Source organism: Lytechinus variegatus, chromosome 10 (genome assembly GCF_018143015.1).
Source record: "Lytechinus variegatus isolate NC3 chromosome 10, Lvar_3.0, whole genome shotgun sequence".
NCBI lineage: Eukaryota > Metazoa > Echinodermata > Echinoidea > Temnopleuroida > Toxopneustidae > Lytechinus > Lytechinus variegatus.
Genome location: NC_054749.1, coordinates 18,561,396 through 18,586,787, shown reverse-complemented (window position 1 = coordinate 18,586,787; position 25,392 = coordinate 18,561,396). Strand labels below are relative to the sequence as shown.

Below are 25,392 nucleotides of genomic sequence, written 5' to 3'. Positions count from 1 at the left end.
CTTTTTTTCCAAAGAGTGGTAAGTTTGACTAAACGCTGTATTTCTAGCACCAATGCACACTTCAGATAATATTCAACAGTGGTAAGTTTGACTAAACGCTGTATTTCTAGCACCAATGCACACTTCAGATAATATTCAACATGCCATCTCACTGATGAACATATATAGGTAAAATTTTCCATACCCATGCATTATTTGACTAATGCGGTAGTGTTTAATATTCCACATGGAGTGGGGAGTGCAGTTTGGAGTCACACTTGGCTCTTTATAAATACTCCAGGCATTTTCTGGTAAATATACTGAGACAGATGATCTATATGATGAAGAGAAGAAAGATACATGAAGAATCTGTGTAGTTATGAAGTTAAGTCGTTGCTATAAATGATAATGATATTAATGCTTTATTTACCCAGGGTAGCCACTTCAATCGTAAGACTGCTCTTCCAGCGGGCCCTGCCTAACATAATTCGTTATTATTACCCTTCTCCAGTCTACATGCTAAGCGCCAAGCAAGAAGGCAGAAGGTCCCATTTTTATAAGTCTTTGGTATGACTCGGCCGGGGATCGAACCCACGACCTCCCATTCGTGAGGCGGACGCTCTACCAATGAGCCAACATGCCCGGTTAAAGGTGCATTCTTTGAGAGAGGGATAAAGAGGAAGAGGTGGGGATGAGATGGTGAGAGGCAGGCAGAATGAAAGTGATAGACTACATGACAGTCAGAGTGTGGGAGAATTGTGGGATGGGTTGAAAGAAGGGAGTGAAAGAATCAGAGACAGGTGGACAGGCAGACAGAGTGGGAAGGAAAAGGTGAGAGGTCAAAATTGTTCAAAAAAGAAATAGGGGAGCTCGCGTGTCTATAATTTATTTGGGAGAAACAAATTAATGTGATATTTCAGTCATTCTGGAAGTACGCCATCTACGCCAATGTACACGAAATCTCCGAGGCCTTTGGTTTAAAGGCGTGGAAGGAAACCATGTAATATCGCTTATTTTGATTCAGGGACAGGGTAAGAGACATACATGTATTATCGTCAATACCAATTCTCTCGAATTTGAAATTAAATGCCCAGTCAATAAATGTTCAACATGAAAATTGGTGACTGGCGATATCAATGCCTGAAAATGCCATTCCATTATCAATTACAATTTATAATGCTGCATAAGATTAATGACAATAACAATAATATAATGATGATAATAAATTCATCCATATCCCGGGTCTGTGGCCCCTGCCCTTGAGAGAAAGGTTATACAAATAAGATCAGATGGTCATATAGGCCCGTATTCTGAAGTCGGGCTTAACTTAAACTCAGGTTTAAAGTTGTGGTTTAAGTATGGATAGCCAATTGTTACATAAATCACGACAGAAAAGATATCATATTTCATCTCATTTGGCTCTCAAATCATTCATAATTGTCTAGGAAGCATAAATAGATGATTATCTTCACAATCGATGAATCAGGAAAGAGCACAGTAAACATAAGACTCATACAACTTTTGAAAAAAATTTTGACACTTTTGGCTTCCCATAATTTTAGCACAGAGTTAGACCATGGTCTTAAGTTTAACCTGACTTCAGAATACAGGCCATAGAGTCCCCTTGAACATTAACTGAACATGTCGAACCCCCCGCCCTTTTATCATTCTCTTCCTCCCAGCAACTCCCCCCCCTTCTCTCTCTCTTTCTCTGTCACCTTCTATCACAAAATCACTTGTTATTTTCATTATAATCCAAGATGAAACATGATATCTCTCTATTCTCCTGACCTTACTGACACGATGCATGTTCATGAATAATTGAATGACATCCACCAATATCCCCATCAGGGGAGTAATTAGAATAATAGATAGCCCGAGTATTGGAGCCAAATCAATATAAGTTGCTGGGAGAACGTTCATTTTTCTTCACTGGCGTGCACGGATTGCCATAATTATTCCTTTGAATTCAGCAGAGGGATATAGAACGATTTACTGCATGTTTGGCTTCATGATCACCATACATCACGTACTAGGCATGTCCCCCCCCCCCCCATCCGGAGAACCCGCCTACTTAAAAACTTAAGAGTGAGGAATCTCTTCCCCTTTTTTGTGCAGACTTGTCAGGAAGGTCTGTAGAAATCAAACTTCCTGTGCTCCCATAAAACTTCCATAATGAAATCATATGCAGGTCCGCCCCTGTACATTGCAAGATATGGATTAGTATTCTAGCTTTCCATATAATTATGTAATTGTGTCTAATCGTTAATGTTGCCAATAGAGAGAGAATACAAACAATTATTCATAAAACTCTGGTATAGTAGAGCAAGCAATAATTCATCCATTTCTTTTTAATTGGGATCATGCTGTGTGCCGCTTTGAAATAAAAATAAAAGAAAGTTTAACATGATCTCCATTTTGCAAACCAGATCACTCAAGGGGCGTCACTCAGGGGCGGCGATACTGGGGGGGGGGCACAGTGCCCCTTCACTTTTTGAAGCACTGAAAAAGTGCCTTTTAACGCAAGAAAAATGCCACCCCCCCCTTCCCCCTCACGAACGTGAAATGTGCCCCCTTTCACCTGAGAAGGACCCGTATTATGTGTGAACAAGTGTCCCTTGCCTTCTTGTTAATGCCCTTTCTTGAATCAGTGGCCATTTTTACCCAAGAAAAGTGCCCCTCACGAACGTGTTCTGTGCCCTTTTTCATACTTTTTTATACGTCTTTCATACATTTTTATACTCCTATCATTCAATTCATATATCATGTCGCCACATTTAGGCAGTCTTTCACCCCCTGTCTCCCCCCCCCATCGAAAAATTCTGGCACTGCCCCTGAATTACTGAATCATTCTTTAAAAAAAAAAAAGATAAACGTTGTTTGTCTCTGTTTCCTGAAGCCTATTTCTCAATCATTTCAAAGTCATTGACCTACATAATTATTGCAACAACATACAGATTTTGCAGACTTATTTATGACAATGATTTATACCTCATCATAATATCATGAAACATGAAAATGGTCTGGGTGTTACGACCGTATGTCTGTGCTTTTCCATATAATAGCTCTCCCTTGGGCACAGACTCCTTTGATTATTATTAGGAGTTTTGCCGACAAACTGTTCCGCACGATTAACGTCGCTTGTCTTCAAATCAATAAAGAGAAATTGCCAAATGTTTATGGGCAATTTAACCACCGAGTAATGACACCAGATGTGACATGCATAACGATCATTTATAGATCCACTTTAAAGAAAAATGAATGTGCATTTAACGAGCGATGACTTAATAATTATCTTTCTATAAAACAAAGTTCATCATGAAATGCAAACACGTGAACTGTGCAAATAATGTTGTCAGACATACAAGGTCCTTGCATGTAAATATCGTATTAATAATATCTGTTTATGATTTTATACTTAAGTCAATGCCCGATTTATATTTGACTTCGTTTTCTTTTTTATTTCGCTATTACGTTTGAGGCCGCTACCCTAGTCAAGCACTGCTTATGGTAGCGGTCTCCAGCATTTTTTTGTCTACTCAACAAAGTACAACTTATAATATTGCAAACTAATATTTTTGACAATGATTTATTATATGTATTTATTTTTGTAAAAAGAAATGTATCACAACTTTTTTTATGTTGTACATTATGTTTGTTAATAATTTCTATTGGAAAAATGCTGAAATCAAATCGCATCAAATCAAATCAAACTGGGAACCCCTTTTCAAACTATGATCACCATCCCCAATTAATTTTGAAACAAACGCAGTGAGGCAGGCGATTTATTCCTTCGAACTTCTCTTTTTTTTCTTACTTTGAAAGTATTCGTTCAAAAGGTATTCCGGTCTAAAACGTGTATTAATTTCATATTTTTACTCCCTTTTCGAAGAAACATTTGCTTGCATGTTTATTTTTGGTATATTTCTTACCGAATTTCTTAAACTCTATAAACTTCTGGCCGGCATACGATATGATATCTAATTTTCCATGATACTTCAGTTTTAAGTTATCGCCTTGAAGTTTCATATTTCATTATAAAAATAAGCCTAATTCCGGTCCTATATGCGCAGGCCCTATATGAGTCAAATAATGCTCCTTTTATATCTTCTTTGGGAATATTTTCTGTGCGTCGCTTTGATTTTCTAAATAGTGGTCCCCCCCTCTTTCTATTTCTGTCTCTTTCTATCTCTGTCTCTGTCTTTTCGTCTCTCATCCCCACCCCTCTGTCACTCCTTCCGAATCCCCATTCCCGTCTCCCATTTCCCTGTAGCCACTGTTCGTTTAATCACTATGTATTGCATAATACAATCAGTATGCACTTCATAATCAAACTATTTTAAGTGAAAGATGTGCGCATGCAACCTTCTGATATTTGCATTCTTCATCGATTGGAATAATATGATCACATTTTTTCTCATCGACCGTCGTTGTATTGCAGATACAATGTGGATTTTTTTTCTTCTTCTTCTTTTGTGGACGAGACTCCCTCCAAAGACTGCCCCCCCCCTGACGAGCTTGATGACCTTTTTTTATTTATTTCGTTTTTGCTTGTCCAATTTTCGGGCGGACAAATTTCGAATTTGCCCCCCCCCCCTGTGAAAAATGCTAGGTACGCCACTGCCTCCGAACACAATCATGCACAATGAATGACAATCTCGTTTCTCCTAACAAGGATCGATTATCGTAAATTTCAATTAGATTTCCTTGAATATCTGACGAAAGCGTCTATATCAAAGCTTGCCTAATAACCAATTTGAATTCTAATAACCCATTGGGATCACTCTCTTTACTCGCTAACAAATTGACGAAAAACTGTACTGCACTTATAAAATCCACTGTTGTATACGAAACATCTTTTTAAAAGACGAAAACGAGAAAATAAAGAGTTTTTTGGGGCATCTTTGAAATGAACATAATGATATCCACATGTTAGTGTATAAGAAATTATTATTCGCTTATTTTGTTAGCCATTATCATACTTTTTCCTCTTTCGTTACTATATTCAACATGTTCACAGGTGAGTCTTTAACGCAATCAAGTTTAATCGTTATGTGTGTAATTATTCAAGACAGAACTCATTTGAAGGGGATATTACAAGGGGGTTTGGATGTTACACCATGGTAATTATTATAGACTTGACATTATAACGGAACAAAATCCTTTAATTTATATCCACAGGGGCACGCTGACATGAATTCACGGGGCATTTTTTTTTCAAGTGATACAAAAAGAAATGTGGGGGATAAATACGAAGAAACGGGAAGGGAGGAAAAAAAGGGAAATGGAGAGAGTTGGAAAAATGAGAAGCTGCCATGAACTATAAAATAAATTATACCCCCCCCCACGCGCGCTGTCAAATGATAGAGATGCTTCAAGCGGAAATAATATTACTAATAACTATCTCCTCGTTTCCATCATCACCATTATTTGAAATCAATGGGTAAATCCTACATTGGCGTGAAAATAATTAATTACCATAAGATATCCTTATTATTAATGGTTCTTTTTATGTGTATGCGTGGTAATTATTTTTTTTTGCGCTAATGTTTACTTTTGAACTTTCAGTCAACGATTACGCAGGCTTTTCCTCCCCATCATGCCAAATATTTAATATACAGGATATAGGGGTTATTTGAACGCTGAATTAATTTTGGGTGATAATGACAATTGTGTCTATGTCTTGTTCTTTAATTCAAGATATCCATATTGCACCATTGCTACTTGTTATTATTATATAGATGTCATCCAATAACTATTGCCTTTTATTAGCTTATCTAATTTGATGGTTGGGGAGAATACCAATTATTACGATTGTTGAATTTAATTGTACGAATGTGCAAAATTGCAACATCAGCGCGCAAAGGGTTATCAGTGGGACAAGGGGATGAATGCATGGGCAGGTGCTGCCTCCCCCGTTATTGAGCAAAATTGGAATTTTGTCTTCCCATTTCTGAGAATTACCACTCTCCTTTTCCACGTCACAACATGACCTTTTGTGTATGCCTTTGTCAAAAATATATTTCGAATCTTTCTTTTTTTAAGGCAAATTCGCCCGTTTTTCGTAGTGGAAATCCTATTTTTCTTTCTTTCTCTCTCTCTCTTTCTTTCTCTCTCTCTCTCTCTTTCTTTCTTTCTTATTTAAGACGATTTCCAATAAATTGCCCCGTTCTGTGCCCCGATACTTTATGAAACCCTGGACCCACTCTTGCAAATAATCTTAACGGTCTTTCCTTGTGTTGATGTATAACTTGTATAAAATAACAGCAATATCTATAAAAAAAACTGGATATTTCCTGGTTCATTGTAAATACTAGTACTTTAATTTATTCATAATTGCAGGGCTCTTTATGAATAGGCATACATGATTGAATCATTATAATATATATATATTATTATCATGAAATGCGGAAATAAATCCGAAACCAAAACCATACTTACCCATGTCTGATGACGAAGTCAAGTTATGTGATCACTCTTGGCGGTATTTGAAGTCTTACTCAATAATAATTTAAATTCCTTAATTGATATCATAATCAAGCACTCATTGTTGTTCGTGTTATAAACTTATATAGGCATATCCTTTTTTCTGATCACCTGCTACTTCTCCATACTTATCTCACTGCAGTGCTTCAACAAAAAATATCCTAAAATGAATATATTTGACAATTTCGAACAATATGAAGAGCTCAGATCATGCAAAAGAGGTTAGATCCATTATTCATCCAATTTTATTTTTCTTTTATCTCAATGTATAGACTTTTAGTAGCTCATAACGTGATCCCAAAGAAACGTTGAACTTCCCATTAAAAAGTGAACAAAAATGGCAAAGAAAAATTTTTTTGTTCAAAAGGGGTTAGGTTCACAAAGATTTTTTTTGGGAAAAGAATTTTTAAGAAAATATGAAGACATGTAGATTTCTTTTATACCCAATTTTATGTTCACATTAAAAGGTAGTATATCATGAGAATTTAGTTTCTCATAAGAATATTGCAATAAGTGAGAATAAAAATCATAATTTTCTCGAAATGGTCCAAAGTGGACCTAATCCCTTTTGCAAACAAACTCTTTATAAATAACGAAAAAATTATACCTACGATAGGTATGATAAGATAATTGTTATTCATATTTTAAATTCAGTTTGCAGGGGGTTAATGCCATAAAACTTGTAATTGCTGCATCATAAACAGAACTTTCTTTTTTAAACTAATATGCCTATATCTGCGACAGGCGGGGCGTATATGATTAATATGATCAGATATATGTCATAAGAACAATGCGAGTTGTGTACACATTCGATCAGTCTACACTCTCTTCATAAAATACAGGAATTTCCTTTAAAAATCCCGTATTTTTATATATTGCAGGAACAATTGTTGAAACCCCAGTAAAAAAAATTATAAGAGCAACGGAGGCGGGGGGGGGGGGGGGCTCCTGAAAAGGAGAAGCAAAAGCGCTGGTTCACTCTTTTGCACCTGGAATTCGACATTGGTTGATCATGTGCAGCCCCGCCAAGCATGCCAAGGGGGCCTCTGAAATCAACGATCGATAACGATTTCACATGCGGTGTCCCTGGATATGTGCTTGACTTTTAATATCGGGGTATCGAGTTCAATGGTATGTGAAATTCAATATCTCTTCTTTTTTTTCTTCTTAGCACATGCTCATCCATTATTTCATCTCCCCTTCTCTGTCTCTCCCTCCTTCACCCCATTCCTCTCTCCCATTCTCAATTTCTCCGCCTCTCTCTCCCTTTCTTTATTTCAACCTCTATATCTATTTTTACAAAAAAATATCAATTAATTCGTTCACTCATTGAAATTCAATTAATTTATTAATCCATTCTTTAATGCATACAATAATTCATTCATTTATTCAATTCAATTTTGTTTTAATATCATGTATTCACTCACTCAATCACTCACTCATTCATTCATTATTTCCATATTGATATTCTTTATTAAACCATTTGTTATGAAACTTATAGAGTTTCCTCTCCTTGATCTATTTATCATTTTTTCATTTTTCTTTACAAGGTTCGGCGAAAATTTTACATTAATGTAAAATCATCAAAACTAAATGAAATTTCAGAGAAGCAGCGCGATGAGTGAACATTCTGGCATCATCTATTTTTATCATCTGTTAACCTCTTTGTATTCATGTTGGCGTGGATGTTTCTATTTTTTGTATACAAGTCGTAAATCTCGATTGCAGTGATGGAATCGAAATTAACTTCTTGGAATAAATAAATAAAAAGACATGAATAAATCATTCAAGGCGTGAATGAAAATATCGAAAGGGCCGAAATATCTCTATCACACTTTCCTGTTGTATCATCTATCCTCGGGCAATGTGCTATCTCAATTCGACCCTTACTCTTCACTTTAGCTAATTGAACCCTCAAGAAGTGTTGCTAAGAGACAAACGAGGATCGCTCAGATAATTGTAGGGGTGGGTATAGCTCCTCCCACCAGTGACCTAATAAGACCATAAAGATAAAGGGGTTGAGGTTTTATTTATTATTACAATTTGCGAGGAAGTTCAGCGAGCGAGAAAATAGATCAACAATTGAATTGTTAATAAATGTATGAAATCGACAGATTCACATGAAATCCAATGATATTCATACATGATGTTGAAATTAGAATGTTATGATGCTACTTTCGCTAGAAAGAATTATAAGAAAATAAAGGGCAGCAGAACCCCCCCCCCCCCACCACACACACACACACGCACACACTTTACGCCAGGAACTTCCAATCTAACGTGCGCTCTTTCAAGAATCAAGAGGAATTACTCATCCAAAATAAATGTTCAACACCAACTTTCAACATAACAATAATGATTATACCATGATTATACTGAAAAGAAGGAAGTGTCTCCATGATTGTTTTCGATGAGATAGTCATAAATTCCCGCCGATTGATGGTGGGTGGTTCTACCCAAACCCCCAACAACCCCTGGATCGCCCCCTCCCTCTTTTACATTGATGACTTGGAATGACATAAATCAGGCTCCTGTGGCCCTATCTTGTTCCAATTACGAGACGAATTCATGCCTTGATTACAAAGATTGGAGGGCGAAGACGAGAAGACTCCATGATTTGATTGGGTTTTCTGATTAAACCATCCATTCCAAAACAAATCATATTTCTTTGAGTAAAGGATGAACTCCGTGAGGTGACAAATCGATACCAAATCTGATTATGAGGTGTTCTGAGCTCAGAGTGGTTTTATTTTTAACTCTCATTCCCAAATGCCTTACATCCTGCGCTTAATTTCTTTGATTTTATTTCATCTAACAATGTTTAAAGGTAGTATATTACCCTACACTGCAAAAACTCCGGTGTTGATTTAACACCAGCCCGGAATCTATTATGTCCACACCAGAGAAGTATTGAAACAACACCAGTTTGGAATCAAACCGATGCTGTTTTAATACTGACTGGTGTTGTATAAACACCTATCTGGTGTTAAAACGAAACTGGTGTTGTTTAACACTGCTCTGGTGTGGACATATAGATTCCGGGCTGGTGTTAAATCAACACCAGAGTTTTTGCAGTTAGTCATATACACTGAATATCATCAGCTTGAGTCCCCAATTACTGTAAATTTGGTTGCTGCTGCCCTCGATCATATCCCCAAAACAGCATTTTGACCATAATAGCCTTATATTATAAACCCATTATTCAATTAAGTTCAATTCGCATTTATTTCATTTTCGGTAAAAAAACATATATACATAATACAAAATATGCAAAATTATTAACAAGCAAAGGTAAAAATGAAAATGAAACAGGTGACTGCAAAAAAAAAAAAAACATGAGGCCTTGTACATGCGCAGATCCCAAAACATTATGTAGCTTGTAAAGAAATAGCAAGATAAACATGACATGAACAAAGTATTTAAACTGAGTCAAAGCAACAAAAAATGACAATTTACAGTATATGAATGACTATACGCATACTTCAGATAAAAACTGCTTCAGTCTTTTTTGAAGGAATTAACTGACTTAAAACCAACTTATTATCAGTGTAAACTTCCCTCTAAGGACTATAGATAAATTCATTATAGATATATCAATTTGTTGTTTTGTCAATCCGTGACTTTGTCCTTTAGCTGGTTAGTACGTCAATGTTAGCCTAGCGGATATTGGATGAAATTCCAAAGCATTACTGGAAATTAGAAGGGGAAAAAAGATGATAATGGCCTATAAGAGGCCGGGAATTAATCAGGCCAAGTGGTTATACTAGGTGAATTAGTTGAAAAGAAAAATCAATCTCTGCCAATTAGTGTCAATCGCGAACACTACATGAACAGAATGTGTTAACCTGAGCTAGCCATGATTTAAGCTGACATTACCTTCTCCAAAGCTAAAATACTCAACAACAAAAACTTGATTTTCAAAATCACAGAAAAATATGTTCATGTCTACTGCGTCTTATAATGACGTACAGATTCTGGAAATAAAGCGCGACAAAAGAAGAAAATTTATTTTTTTTATTATAATTTTCAGGTATTGTTTTTTCTCGATAAATACACCGTTTCCTCCAATTCCCCATCAGTTTTACTTCTTTCTCTCTTATGAAGGGGTGACATAACTGGCGTTATGACACTAACCGTCAACTCTAACCACTATTAGTGATTAGCAGTCGGCAAAAAGAGACTGTAGATCGATAACTCTTTACATTAAAACGTTTCGTTCGAGCTTGTCGGTAAGTGATATTTGCGATGAAATGTTAGTCTTATGTTTGACATTGCTCTTAATTTCACCACTCACGCGTTGGTTCCTCAGCGCGCCCTAAACAAAATGATGAAAGGAATATTAATTTTTATCGCCATTGGTCTCACTGGCAGATTGTGAAATTGGCGACGTAGCCCTGGCGAACCATTTTCAAAATGCACTCTATATGAATATTTAGGTCTATGGTGTTGGGAAAATAACGCCAAATGCCTAACACATTATGCATTTTTCCAAATCCCCCACCCCTCTCAATTTATCAAAATATTATACCAATATTACTAAATCTATGTGAAATCATAGTTACCGGAATACCACGGCTTCTGTTGTGTTAATGTATGCAAACTACAATATTGACAGTGTTATCATCAATGTTTTTATTATGCTGTTTATCAATGTTGATGTTGCCACTATTATTTCACAAGTAGGTCTATTGGTATCATTTTATCAGCATCATCACCACTGTCATCATAATCATCATCATCACCGTCATCATCATCACCGTCGTCGTCATCATCATCATCATCATCATAATCACTGTCATCATCATCATCATCATCATAATCAATGTCATCATCATCATCATCATCATCAATCATCATCACCATCATCATCATCATCACCGTCATGATCACCATCATCAGCAGCAGCAGCAGCAATATCAAGTTTTTCAGTTCAAAGGGGAATTATAAGATTTGTTGGCCGTGAATGAAATAGTTCACACACACACGCACACACACACACCCATATATCGTCGGCCTTATGCCAAAAGGGCCTTAACTGCTTTTGGCCATTCCGAGATAATGGCGTTTAAAGGTTTTGGCCTCTCTAATAATTAAAAGTTTGTGGTCGTTTTTTTGCTTTTGAAGCCAATTTCGATAAACGTGTTAAGTTATTAAGTTTTACATGAAATGTGTTAAATTTATTATAAAATATTCAGAACCCCTAAAATCGGGTTAAGGCCCTTTTGGCATAAGGCCGACGCATATATTATCATGCATGATGATAAATGGAGCTCTATATGAACCAGCAAGCATCGTTGTAACATACTCGACACCTTTAGCCCCGGATTCCTTAAGTGGTGCTGCAAACAGATGCTTTTCATGCACTGATGCCAAAGACTGCATTAACGCACAAGTTTCGTTCGGTGGAATCAATATAATTCTATACCAACATATGGGGACTCACTGCTTACCGAGCTTATGATTAAAATAAAACTACAGTGTGTCTGTCACCCATGCCTAATGATCTAAAATGTGATTACAATCTTTGTAACATATGTGGATGACTTGCCAAGCTCTTTGGCATACGCATGACGCCATGGCGCTTCGAATACATTACTTGTTTATGATTTATGCAACGCAGAAATCGTAATGTTTTTTTCTTCATTTGTTAAAGAATGTATATATCTGTCTATGTGTCATTCTGTGCATGCGCAAAGAAATGATATTGATACTAAAGAAAGCTTGGTCGCTATAAGGAAGTGACGTCTCCATTAGATATTTGATTCCGTTTTGATGGACGGTTTGGTTTCCGCAACCAACACACTCTTCGGTTTCTCGCTGACAGCGTTAATGTTTATCCTGAAATTAATATTTTCCCGCCAGCAGCCTGAGTGCATGCTGCAGTGCGCGCGGAGAGAAGCTTGCTCTTGTATCGATGCTTGTTCATGGGTGACGGCGTACAAGCAACCCATATTCAAGAGAGACATGATTTCGGAATTCGTATCTGATGATTAGTGCAGACCAGCGAGTGGTGTATTGAACAGGATATGCTCTGATCGAATCGAATCCAGGGATCTTCCCTTCCCGTTTCATACCGCACTGCATGAATGAGGGCTACGTGCTAGTAATAGATAGCTGGCAATTAGGTGTATATAGAGAGTGTCTGTCTGTGCCCTTGTTTTTGTGGACTTCGAGCTTTTAAAAATCCACATTTCAACTTTGACTGTATAGAGCAACGAAACTGAAAGGATGATAAATAGACCAGTGTGAGAGCCGTGCGCCCGACCAATTAATTCACCCTAAGTTTGCTGTGTCTATATTGGCTATGGTACTTTAGTCAACAATTGCAATATACCAACGGGGTTCGATCGCTTTCAGTTCAGTTGGTTCACTTTTAAGCTCCTATACTGTCCAGATACCGGCATTCGACAATAATGCACAATTATTGTAAGGCAATATGGATCGACTAGCAGCCCTACCGAGGAAATACTCCATTATCAGACGAGGAAATACATGCAGAATATGAAAATGGGCCGTTGGCAGGTTATGATTCGACGTCAATGTTTAGACTCCTATAAATGATTAACGGATTGAAGATCAGTGACACTGTATACTGGGTCGATTGCCAGCTTCTTCCAGGTGCCTTCAGGTAATGTATTAATGTGTGAAAGTTGTTTATTTCCACTCGTTTGTTTGTCTATAGGGCCAATATATCATGTCACATCCTTCTTTGTCGCTTTCATGTTTTTATCCTTTTGTCTAGCTCTCAAAACCTTCTCGTTTGCGGATGTTTTCTTCACCCAGGGCTGCATGACGCCTGACCGTTTAGAATTTCGCTTTATTAATGATTACTACATATGACCATTAGGAATGCGTATATGTCCATTCCACTGAATAATGCCCAAATACGCCTTAAAACAGAAGATAATGTAGTACAAAATAAAGTTGGAAGTACAGTCATGTATTAGTAAATTTAATGGTGTAATTCACAGAAATGGGGATTCAAATATGACATGTATGAGGATATTAAGAAACTTGATGGTTAATTACTCAACATTTCGTTCTGCTCTTATGCATGCACTGCTCATTGCAATCAAACATGTTCTATTTGCATAATATACTCCACAATCTACGTTTTCTCATGTTAATTTGTACAGTATTTTGACTACTCTATTAATCTATATAAAGTAACTGTATTCATTTTCAGCCCGCAGTGTGATTGTATATAGTCATTTTGCAGAGTTCAAACTTAAAGGCTTGATGGGTATATACACGTGTAATAAATGTCGGTGTTTATCTCAATCTTATATTATTCCGACTGGAGATAAACAAGTTTGATAAGCCTACATTTTCTATTTGAGTGAAATTATCCCCACCAAACAACAACAGCAAGCAAACAAACTGGGAACTATCTCAATGTGTGCCCTTGTGGAGAGGCATTTGGAAAATGAGATGATACGATAAAATAGAAATGAATTCATTCAAAGGAATAACAGTGATATTGTTTGTATTCGGTCCAATATCAAGCCCATTAAACATGTTAAAGAATTTCTGTCCCATTTGATCCTACCAGCATCTATTCAAGGAAGGTGTCTTCATAGAAAGACGTTTTGAATTGTCATTCGCCCAACCACATAATTTATTTCTTCCAAGTTTGAAAACCATGTATATCTAATCTGCAACAGTAATAATCATTCCAACTTCCACGTTTAATTTACTCTCATGGTGGAAAAAATATGCACCACGTTGTAAGCAATCACACGAATTTGATTACAATTGCCGTTACGTTTCAGAAAATCATTTTTAAGTTTCATTTAAAAAAAATAGAGGGATGGGCTTTTAATGATATCTTCACTAACTGGGTTTCCAGAATCTCGGGCAATCATACATAATTTTTTTTTTTAGCTAACCGTCTTCTTAAAAGAGATAAATGAAACTCGTTAGACTGTCTCGTATATAGGGTAATGATGAATTGAACGATTTTGAGGGAACATTGAATCAAATACGTGCATGAGGAAGTAAATTGTTATTATATTTATACATAAATTGGCCTAAGTGAAACCAGGTCCATGGTGAAACAGATATACATGTAGATCATTTATTTCTAGCAGCTTGTTTTCAGCAAACAATGGGTCTGTGTGTGAAAGAAATGAAGAATGGTTGATTTTACGGAGAGACTTCTTTTGCAATAAATGAAGTCTGTTTAATAAAAACTTGGTGGGTATTGCCCCCAAACAAGAATGCCGTAATTCAAATATGGTATATTAAAAGCATTAATAGTTTTCGTGGTGGAAAATGAAATTTCAGTTTATTTATTATGCCAATGTTGCGTGAAATCGCTTTACAAATATTTTCAATATAATATTTCCACGAAAGTTTGTTATCAGTAGATATGTCTAGGGGCTAATTGTGTACAAAAGGGACACAATTATTGTGTACAATTATAATAAGAAAAATATAAAATGCTGATACAACAAAAGTACAACAAAATGTAGATTTAGTGTTACGATTATACCTGTAGGCCCCAGGTCTTTCAGTTGCTGAGGAAGTAAACTGCAGTGACACATTATCATGGCTATATTGAGCATTTAGTGTGAAACCCCACCCACCTACTTCGCATCCTCCTACCATCCCGTGCTTGACCAGTTTAGGGAAAACGGAACTGAATCATGAGACATGATGAGTTAAATTCATTCATTCTTTTATTCATTCATTCATTCTTTTTTCTTTCTGTCTTTTTCTTTCTTTCGTTCCTTTATGTTTACGATTAATACACTCTTCATTATTTTCTTTCCTTCATTCATTTTCAACATTATATTTAGTCAATGTTTCCGACATATTTTCTATCCCTACCTCCCTCTCACTCTCTCTCTTATCTTTTCCCTCTTTACCCCTCCTCACTCCCCTGTTGCAATATGAAAACTTATCAAATGCTCGAATATTTTTTTTATTCAATTAAACATACATTTTCTGAGGAGCATAAATTAAGTTAGAATTTCAATGAATACTTTATTTTAACAAAGACGTGTTCATTAAAAAAGCATCCATGCAATTCAAACGAATTCCTTCTAACGTCTTATCATACTCTATAAATTCTAATAGATAATCCACCAAGCTCTTGTCTGAAAGGGTTCTTGTATCTTTTTCTATACAGTACATAGTTTAAGAACATATAATTCCCCTCCTTTATTTATTAGGGCCTACTTTCGTTCTAAGGATTTTCCGTCAACCATGGACATGTCTTTAATTTCGGCGCTTTCTTGATTTTTCATCACCAACTCGTCAACATCATACATTCCTCAAACTTTTGCTTCTCAGACATGTCAGATTTTCAGGGAAGAAAACATCGACCCATACCTCCAAGCATGGATACAATGGTCGACCGTATACTTGTCGACCAAATTATTGACGAAGTTACATACCCTATCTCAGTGGCGTAATGAGCCAAAAATTTTGGGGGTGCTCGACATGGCGTATCGCATGAAACTAATAAGAAGTTGCGAGCGAGCGAAAAAATTAACATTTTTATTACAAAGCCCCCCCCCCATATGTGCGTTAGTGCTCTCTCTAAAATGAAAGAAAATTGTAATGACCTGAATTCCTGCAAAGTCATATAATTATTCATATTTCCTATATTGTCGGAAAGCGACTCATGATGGGTCCCAGGCTTGAATATGTCACTTTTAAATCCACAGGGCGATTTTTATTGCCACCCCAACTAACGAGATAATGATGTACTTTGGAGTTTTGAACTTTACTTAATATGTTCACAATATTTATGAATATCTTACTAAAAATTCAGTTCAATGGTGTTTACGTTCTAGCATGTATGTCCTGGTTATAGCAATACCATGCAAATGCTAACGGATCTCTCAACATATTCTTAGTCATTTATTCTGTCATTGAAAGAAAAACTACGTTATCAATGACTTTTCTGGTTTTGATGAAAATTCATGGGGCTCAATATAGACTTTATATCATTCATTCATATTTTTTTCAAGGTGACAGCCAGGGGCGGACTCAGAAATGATGAGGGACATATGCCTACAACACTGTACAATGTAGTTAGTCTATTTCTTCGGACATTGTTTACAAATACAAATTTATAAAAATGTATTTATAAACAGGAGATTTATAAACAGGAGATATAGAAAATGTCTTCACTTGCACAAAAATGACGTAATTGTCTCTTAAATCTTCTGACAAGCACAAACGAGGTTATTACCACAAATAAGGACACACTTTTCATACAAGATGAAATACAGCTGATTTTTTGGCAGGGGTCGGGGGCGGGGAGGGATGGTTCTTCGCGGGCTAACGGGACATGCAATAAGCAAAAATTATCTAAGAATCAGTTTTCAAGGGCTTTTTAGTAGCACAATTGGGCCTATGTATAAAATAAAAATGGAGAAACTTTAAATGAACGTTTTGAGTCATATATCCTCAAAATGTAGGCCACAAAGCGGTCACATGGAAGGATGTGCATGGAGTTCAAAATAGAAGGATCAACCAAATTATAATGAATAATATAATTGTATTAATATAGCACTTCATACATAGTGTTACTAAGCGCTTCAAGCAAACGAGTTCAGAATTACGCACTCACTTGAACATGATATACTAAAACGTATGAAAAATATATAGCAGTAACCTGCACGGGGCCCCGGGAACGATTTTTTGTTGCTAGTTTAAATTTGAAAAGAAAAAGGCGTTTCGCTAACATCTCTACCCTTTTAGCATACCAACCATATTTCTAGGGCGTGAGACTATGGAATATAACCACAGCAGCCCCAGCACCTCCGCTTCCCATGCAGGGCAATGATGAGCCTATATAGCATTATTAATCATGTTAAAGGTGTGACGAACCCATTCATTTATACCATCAAGAACCCCATATGCTGATATGTTATCAAAGAAACCTGAACGAGTTCCTTGATGTATAAAACATTTTTCCTGCTTATCTGGAGAACATTAAGGCTAACACGGGACAAAGACAAGGAATTATTCTAGAATTGTCTTAGAGTGTACTCGCTCGCTGCAAAACCATGGGGTGGGATAAAGCGCAAGTTTAACTCGCAGACTAAACAAGAAGTTAGGCTTCACTTGTATGGAATGCAAGGTTCCGTGAGACATGTCAATGTTAACTGATACTGCTTTCACACCAAGATACGGTCGCAGAGACCGCACCCAGCGACCACATTGGGTAACCACGGTGTGAAAGCATGTCGTCGTACTCAAACCGCTCGTTTTGGTTAAAAAACTGATCGTTTTAACTGAAGCACCGTAAAACATAGTTAGATACCAAACTCTTTAAACCCATGCAATTATAGTGTTATTTGCCCGGGGGGGCCACTTCCATTCATGAGTGGATACCATGCGCGAACATGGGGTCTCGAAAAGCACCCTAAACGCGTAATTTCCATATTCTGAAATGCACCCCTTAACAAGTATTGGCGCGTGAAACCCTACCCTTAACAAGTATTGGAAACAAAACGATACTATTGGCAAATATTCCCTGAAATGAACCCCTAAACAAGTACAGGAATGCTTTATTGATACGGGTCCTTCGGTCGTCGGCTTTACCTTATTTATTTGGTTTAGTACGACCCCACCTTCTACACCTCGCGCAAATCCAACTCTAAACATGAAGTGTTGGGGCAAAAGGACATCCTTTATAAAACATTTTAATTCTGTTTTATCATCCCCGCAAATTCGACCCTAAGCACGTAATTTTCTTAGCGAAATAGATACCCTTTTTCCATTATTTTTGTGTTTTTGACACCCTTATCACGTTACGTACGTAACGTGCCCAATCGTAAAAAAGAAATCCCTTTTACGTGTTTTTCTGGTCGCGCATGGTATCCACTCGTCAATGTAAGTGACCCCCGCCCCCCTGGGATAAATTGAATTTCCAATGTGTACACTATGGGGGTATATATATCTCACACCGCAGTTTGTGGTCTTAACACTGAATGTAGCCAACTACAAATGGGTTTTTCAGTAAAGTAGTGAATCAGGCCTTATGTAGAATGAGTAATAATATAAATAACATAAGATGTATAAGGTTATATAATACATGTGATAAGTGGAGTCTTCCATATATCAGATTCTCATAATGATTTATCTTATTTAATTTTACAGTATCTACAGACGACAAGAAATGCCGTACACCCGAAGAGCGGAAATGATAGATGAACTAAACTTTACTACTAACGACTTACTGCGCAGTCGGCCTCAAGACTTCTGACATTGAAAGCGTTTCCCAAGGAACAAACATTGGACCAATCCTATTCGACCGGCATTCGTGCTTTTACTGACAGAACCACGATGGGAGGGAAAAGACGAGCTTGCAAACTATCTATTCGTAAGTTAGCGAGTCTGTTCGGGGTCTGTTGTGTCCTATATTTCATTATATCTTTCGGATTTCTTAACCCCGAGCAAAATGCCTCCGAAACCGATAAAAAGTGCTTTGACGAACAATCTGTCGTACGGCATCAAGCTCTTCGTGATGATACGGAGAACGGTGTAAGCTGTCAAGACGCGGGTTGTGGACGAGTTCCAAGCCCAGAATTGCAATCCACCTTCAAATCAGGCACTTGGAACTCTTTATACAACTCACCCGGATATCATAAACACTACGATGTCAATTGTTCTGGCATTGTTCATAATAATCAGACAATCATACGTCAGGCATACGAGACAATCCGACGGGAAGAAGTGAAGGTCCCTTGTGACGAAGAGGTGGTGAATTGGACCAAGGATTGTCCGTTATACAGACGACATCGCCGATATCCGCTCAGAGCGCTATCGGTTGAAGAATCGGAGTACCCTCTTGCGTATATTATCGTTGGGCACAAGGAAGCGGCCCAAATTGAACGTCTCCTCCGAGTTATTTACCAGCCACAGAATTTCTACTGTATCCATATCGATACCAAATCTCGACCGGCTTTTCACCAAGCCATTCGTAATCTTGCCGCCTGTTTCGATAATGTATTCGTCGCTTCCAAACTTGAGAATGTACAGTACGCCGGATTTAGCCGAGTGCAGGCCGATGTCAACTGCATGAGAGACCTCGTGAAGCACGAATGGAAATATGTGATCAATCTTTGTGGACAGGATTTCCCGCTCAAAACCAATCTCGAAATTGTCAGACAGATGAAAGCGTACAATGGTCTCAACGATATACCGGGTATTTTCCCAGAGCAGACTCAATGGTTTATTGGTAGGACTAAATTCAAACATGAGGTTATCCGGGGTGAAGTCATTCGAACCAATATTGAAAAACCCGATCCACCTCACAATGCCAAAATGTACTTTGGGAATGCGTACTATGCTGCAACAAAGGAGTATGTTGTACATCTCCTTACAGATAAAAAAGCAAATGACATAATAGTTTATCTAAAGGATTCACTCAGCCCGGATGAACATCTGTGGGTTACATTAAACCGGTATCCGGGGGTTCCAGGTGGGTATCCGAACTCAACCTGGGCATCGAATGTTCGATTCATCCGATGGACGAATTCTGATTACTATGCACCGTGCGTCGGCAAGTACGTTCGAGCTGTTTGCGTGATCGGAGCCGGTTATCTGCCTTATTTGTCAAGCCAACCGCATATATTTGTCAACAAACTCTATTACAGTTATGATCCAATCACGTTGCAGTGTTTGGAAGAATTCTTAGACTACAGGACGGTTTTTCCGGAATCACTGTCTGAATATGTTCGGGATTATCCGAGCAAAAATATGTTTCCTTAATTGCAATAATTGTCCAAGTACTATAAATCGAAAAAACTAATTTTTTGCCATTCAATTTTGTATGATTTTCCATAATTACATCTAAATCTCCTTGAGTACGTCATAGCAGTATGTGAGAACATTTCCCTTAAAGTTATTGTTTAACTTTGTGAGCAGCCGATTTAAAAAATTCTCAAACCAAGATGTGTACAAGTGCATGTATTAGAACTAATAAACCATGAAAATAACCATTATTGAGAATGAAAAGCTAAAACTACAAGGCAAACCCCGATTTTGTAAATATGCGTCTTATAGACACCTAAATAGTTCACATAAGTGTATGGGATGAAATTAAGTTGGTGTTTCCGGTCACTTTATAATTCAAGTTTCGAAGCACTAAATAATCATTTTCGAACGCAATTTTTTCTGGGCTTCATTTGTGGAACATAACACAGACACAGGTGACAAGTGTGACCTTCTAGCTCAGATTTTTTAAAAGTCAAACCAATGTTAACCAATTCCCTTAAGGGAATTAAAGGGTATTTAAAAATGCTGGAGAACAAATTAAGGCCTTACGCAAGCGAGGGATGGAAGCGAACAAGCTTGTCAGTTTTTACTTATACTTATATTGAATATATTCAATATTCTTAGCAAGGATTGAAACGAGAAAAATAAATGTTCGGAAAAGAAGGTTAAAGGTCAAGTCCACCCCATGATCACTTGACAATGAGGAGAAAATTAGAATATTTCATATAATAAAACACAAAAGAAATAGTGAGTGGATGACGCCATAGTCTCCTCATTTGCAGCCAGGATGTGCATAACTGTTTTGTGAAATTAAGCAAAACTTTAAAATGTCATAACTTTCTTATTTACATCCGATTTTGATGACATTTTCAATGTTATGCTTGTTGGATTTTTTTTTCTTTTTATTCAAATCAACTTTTTGTTGGGGTGAACATGTCCTTTGATTTGTTGCATACGTATTACCATGATACAAATCACTGCAAATCTCGTAATCGGTCATTCGTTTTGCATTTTCTTCAGAATTTAAATTTCAATAGTTAACAATTTAATTTGTTAATCAGTACTGGAAGACTTTATTTTGTTGACCTGGCTTATCTTTGTCTTACTCAATAGAGATATTAGCCAACATGCACGTCATTTGGGAAAATTTTTGAAGTACCACAAATCTTGTTAGAGATTTTACCATTTTGATCCCATGACGTCATATTTCTTTGATGGTGTATGTATAATTATGTGGACAGAATTCCATTTATTTATACCAAGCAGGGATTTTCCATTTTTTTCTAAAAGACTGTTAAAAATATAGAGAAAATCTATGATTTTTCAATACAAACTAATGTTGCATGTTAAGGATTAATGAAGATTTATGACCTTACTATCCTTACTGCAACACTGTAAGAACTGTGGTGTTAAAACTGACACCAATTGGTGTTAATAGAGGACCACACCCTGAGGTGTTAAAATAACACTCTAGAGATTGAACATAACACCAAAGAGTGTAAATGTAACAACAAAAGGTGTTGCAATAACACCTGTAGGTGTAAAACTAACACCACCAATTTAACACCGGTGTAAAATAACTGGTATGGTCCTCTATGTACACCGGTTAACACCACAGTTTTTGCTGTGTGTGTTGATATTCCTATATAGGAGAGTATAATGCCTCGTTTTTACACCCAATTTACTGGATTTACTTTGGAACATCAGTAAATGATTTTTATTAGCACTTGACTCCATATTTTAAGTCAATTACAACTTGAAAATATGACACATTTTGGTAATCTTTGAACGTGAATTGAATGATATTAGGTGTCTGTTTGGGATCAAACTCCGAACAAAATATACAGGCACACCACAGTATAATCATGATAATACACTGTTTAAAATTCTATACAATGCTATTTACCCTAACCTTACGATAGTTGTTTAACAGTTTCAATTAAGCATGGTTGTTTAATAGGTTAAACAACCATGCTTAATTTATTGAGAATTAAATATTAAAAACCAAAGTTTGATGTTAAATACCGGTTTCAACTGTTTAAATAACAACTGTTTGAATCATAATGTAAACACTCAACAGCGTTTTCGCGGTCCTATACGTAGATAGGCGGATTGGGCCACTGACAGACACCTTAAAGAAATAATAATGATATGCAATAACAAAAATACATATAGATAACAGATAAAACAGTACTTTAATGCTATTTTAATGTGGCTTTTTAGAGCTGTTTTTTGTTTTGTGTGGGGGCGGTCACTTTGAACCGCCCCCAGATTCCCAATCTTCGACGTGAAATGTCCGACCGACGCAAAATTGTGCTCTAAGACACATTTTTATATAATGATATTTTTCTTATTTTGATGAAGAATTGTTAAACACGAATTAATATTCTATATTATTTCCACCGAAGGAAGCATTGTGGAAAGTACTTTCAGCATTGCATGATTTATCTTTCATTAAAAATTGTAAATTCTTTATTCTTATAATGATTCACCAATTTATTTTGTATTTTAGTACTTGTTTTTACGACTGAATGTGTTCTAGACTTTCAGTTTGATCAGTTCCGAATAAGAAAGTATCAAAATTCGCGTAGGGTATGAAATTTACGGTGTATTGTGAAATTTTTATGAAATCAGTATTTTCAATTCGTCAGTTATATGTCTCAACAGCTGCGAATCAAATAGTTATTTTGTTGTGAATATCTCATGTACACATGTACTAAGTAAGAAGTAAATATGCTGCAATTTACCAATTTAGTTCTAACTTGTATTTGCAATAAGGCCACTTTAAATTGAGAGTAAAGGTATAATTTTGATGATTATTCGAGTAGTTATTCTAAGATTACAATTTAAATGAATCATTCCTTTAACAATCAGTAGCATTGTTGAAATAATCGTTGCCTATAAAATTATTTAATCTTTATCGCAAATGATTCACATTCAGTGTCAAACCCAAATGTTTTACTGTTCAGGTAGATGGATTCTGAAAATCCCTGTTTTCATTTTTAATGACTTTACAGGGATTTTAATGATATTGGATAACGATCATTTGATATTTTTATTACCGTACATTTTCAATCAAATTTATTTATATTATATAATTCAAGAGAATTCATTTGAAATCATCGGTGTTATTGTAAATTCTATGGATTTAGAAACAATTTGAAATTCATTATGTAAAAATTATTCTAACCCGATATAGTAACTTGCACGATTCAAATGGATTAATTTCAACCCGCTCGTTGTTGTTGTTTTTTTAATAGCTGAAGTGGTATCGAAGAGATTATTATTGTATCAGATAGCGATAATTTGATCCCTGCACTTGAATAAATGTGAGACAGAATTTCCAAATTACCTTGTCCTCTCCACTTAGAGGGTGTCACAGGTCCATGGTAGTATAAACGATTGATCATAGATTTCCAGCAAGGTAAAAAGAAGTTAAGCACCAGTGCTTGGGAAAATAAAAGTAATTCGTGCAGCGGCAGATATGTGTTAAATTCAAGCCACTATATAAAGGAGAATTCTCAATTGAAATAAAACCATATATTAAAATTGAACAAATCTGTGTTATAAATAATTTTTCATAATGATTTTACAGACACACTTTGGAATTGTGCTACAATTGAAATGACACAAAATTCATGTTTCGAAACGTGTGAGACAGAACATTTTGTTTGAAACAGTCGGTATTTTGCTTGTACATGTATATAGGCTCAATTTGTATTTATGTTTTAAAGCTTGTATTATTCCAGATGCAATTTTCGTGCTTGATGTTTTTGTCAAAACTAGACTGTTAACAGTCAAAATGTTTGAATTTGTACTGAAATTGAATTATTAAAATTGGATTGACGTAACAACATTGCCATAATATGTCACACTCGTCTCTTTCAAATACCAATCTAACCAGGGCCGTTGGAACGACTTTTTTACCGGTTGTGCTTGTGTAAATTTGACAAGCAGAAAAAAGAGGGTTTCACTGCAAAATAAAGGTTATTTCTTTCCCAACAAATTTGACCCCCAAAAAATGGTTCGTTAAAATGTCATTTCGCTTACATATATTTTAAACCAACCAGAATTTCTACACAGCAAAACTGTGGTGTTAATCGATGTACATAGAGGACCACACCAGTTATTTTACACCGGTGTTAAATAGGTGTTATTAAAACACCTATGGTTGTTACATTTACACTCTCTGGTGTTATGTTCAGTCTATAGGGTGTTATTTTAACACCTCAGGGTGTGTTCCTCTATTAACACAAATTAGTGTCAGTTTTAACACCACAGTTTTTACAGTGTAGGGGTGCTGCCTATGGGGTGCTACATGCAACACCCTAAGGAAAATCTTGGGGGTGCTGATTAAGCACCCCGCTTTCCAGGGCCATGCATCTAAATGTCATATCAAATCGAAGCCAATTTTTAAACAGATTTTGAGGAACATGAATTATTTTGGTCTCTTTTGGAGCAAGATTCCTTATTGTGTATTCGCAAAGCGCAGTATTAACCACGGAGATAGAGATTCATATACACTTATAAAAAGAAATTTCCCACTATTGGATAAAATGGGTATGTTTGTTGGGTAAAAATATACTTTATATATTTTGTAAATTTTACGCAATGTTGAATTGACCCTTAAAACATGCATTTTGCCCAATAGTGGGGGAAAATACCCAGCAAACATGCATATTCCCTTTTTACCCAATCATTTGGCAATTTTACTTGATTTTTTTTAGAGTGTATGGGGCCCCTAAGGTGACATGACATGCTTTTTGTTTGTTTGTTTTTGCTTGTTTTCCTAATCAGTTCCCTAGATTTACTAACTCGTTTCATCGAGTCTTAACTCGTTCCCTCGTCATTAAAAAAAAATTTTTTTTAATTTTATTTCATTTTTACAATCATGCATAAACACTCGTTATAATAACGGATATCGATGGAATAGCGCCATCACAATCTATGATCTGTGATATTGTATGTACATAAATATGGGGAAACCGATGACAGAGAGAGATAGAGAGGGGGATGGGGGCGGTTGGGGGCAGGGCAAAATAGAGGGGTGAAGAGAGATAGAATGAGAGAGTTATACCAAAAAGTTAACTGCTGTGACGCACAGTAAAAACACCGTTTGGAAGGACAAGTCCACACACAACAAAAAGTTGATTAATAAAAAGAGTAAAATCCAACAAGCATATTAAG

At 36.3% G+C, this 25,392-nt stretch overlaps 1 protein-coding gene across 1 annotated transcript; it reads left to right on the top strand.

Annotated features, from left to right (window-relative positions):
• Positions 1 to 12,306: 12,306 nt before the first annotated feature.
• LOC121422660 (N-acetyllactosaminide beta-1,6-N-acetylglucosaminyl-transferase-like) lies at positions 12,307 to 20,228 on the top strand. The gene is made up of 2 exons (XM_041617822.1): positions 12,307 to 13,093; positions 18,586 to 20,228. Exon 2 carries the CDS (start codon positions 18,772 to 18,774, stop codon positions 20,197 to 20,199), a length of 1,428 nt encoding a protein of 475 aa, XP_041473756.1. The 5' UTR covers positions 12,307 to 13,093; positions 18,586 to 18,771; the 3' UTR covers positions 20,200 to 20,228.
• The last annotated feature ends 5,164 nt before the right edge of the window (positions 20,229 to 25,392 follow it).

What these genes read in the sequence shown, in the direction of transcription:
- LOC121422660 (XM_041617822.1), top strand. Translation starts at nt 18,772, where the DNA reads ATGGGAGGGAAAAGACGAGCTTGCAAACTATCTATTCGTAAGTTAGCG.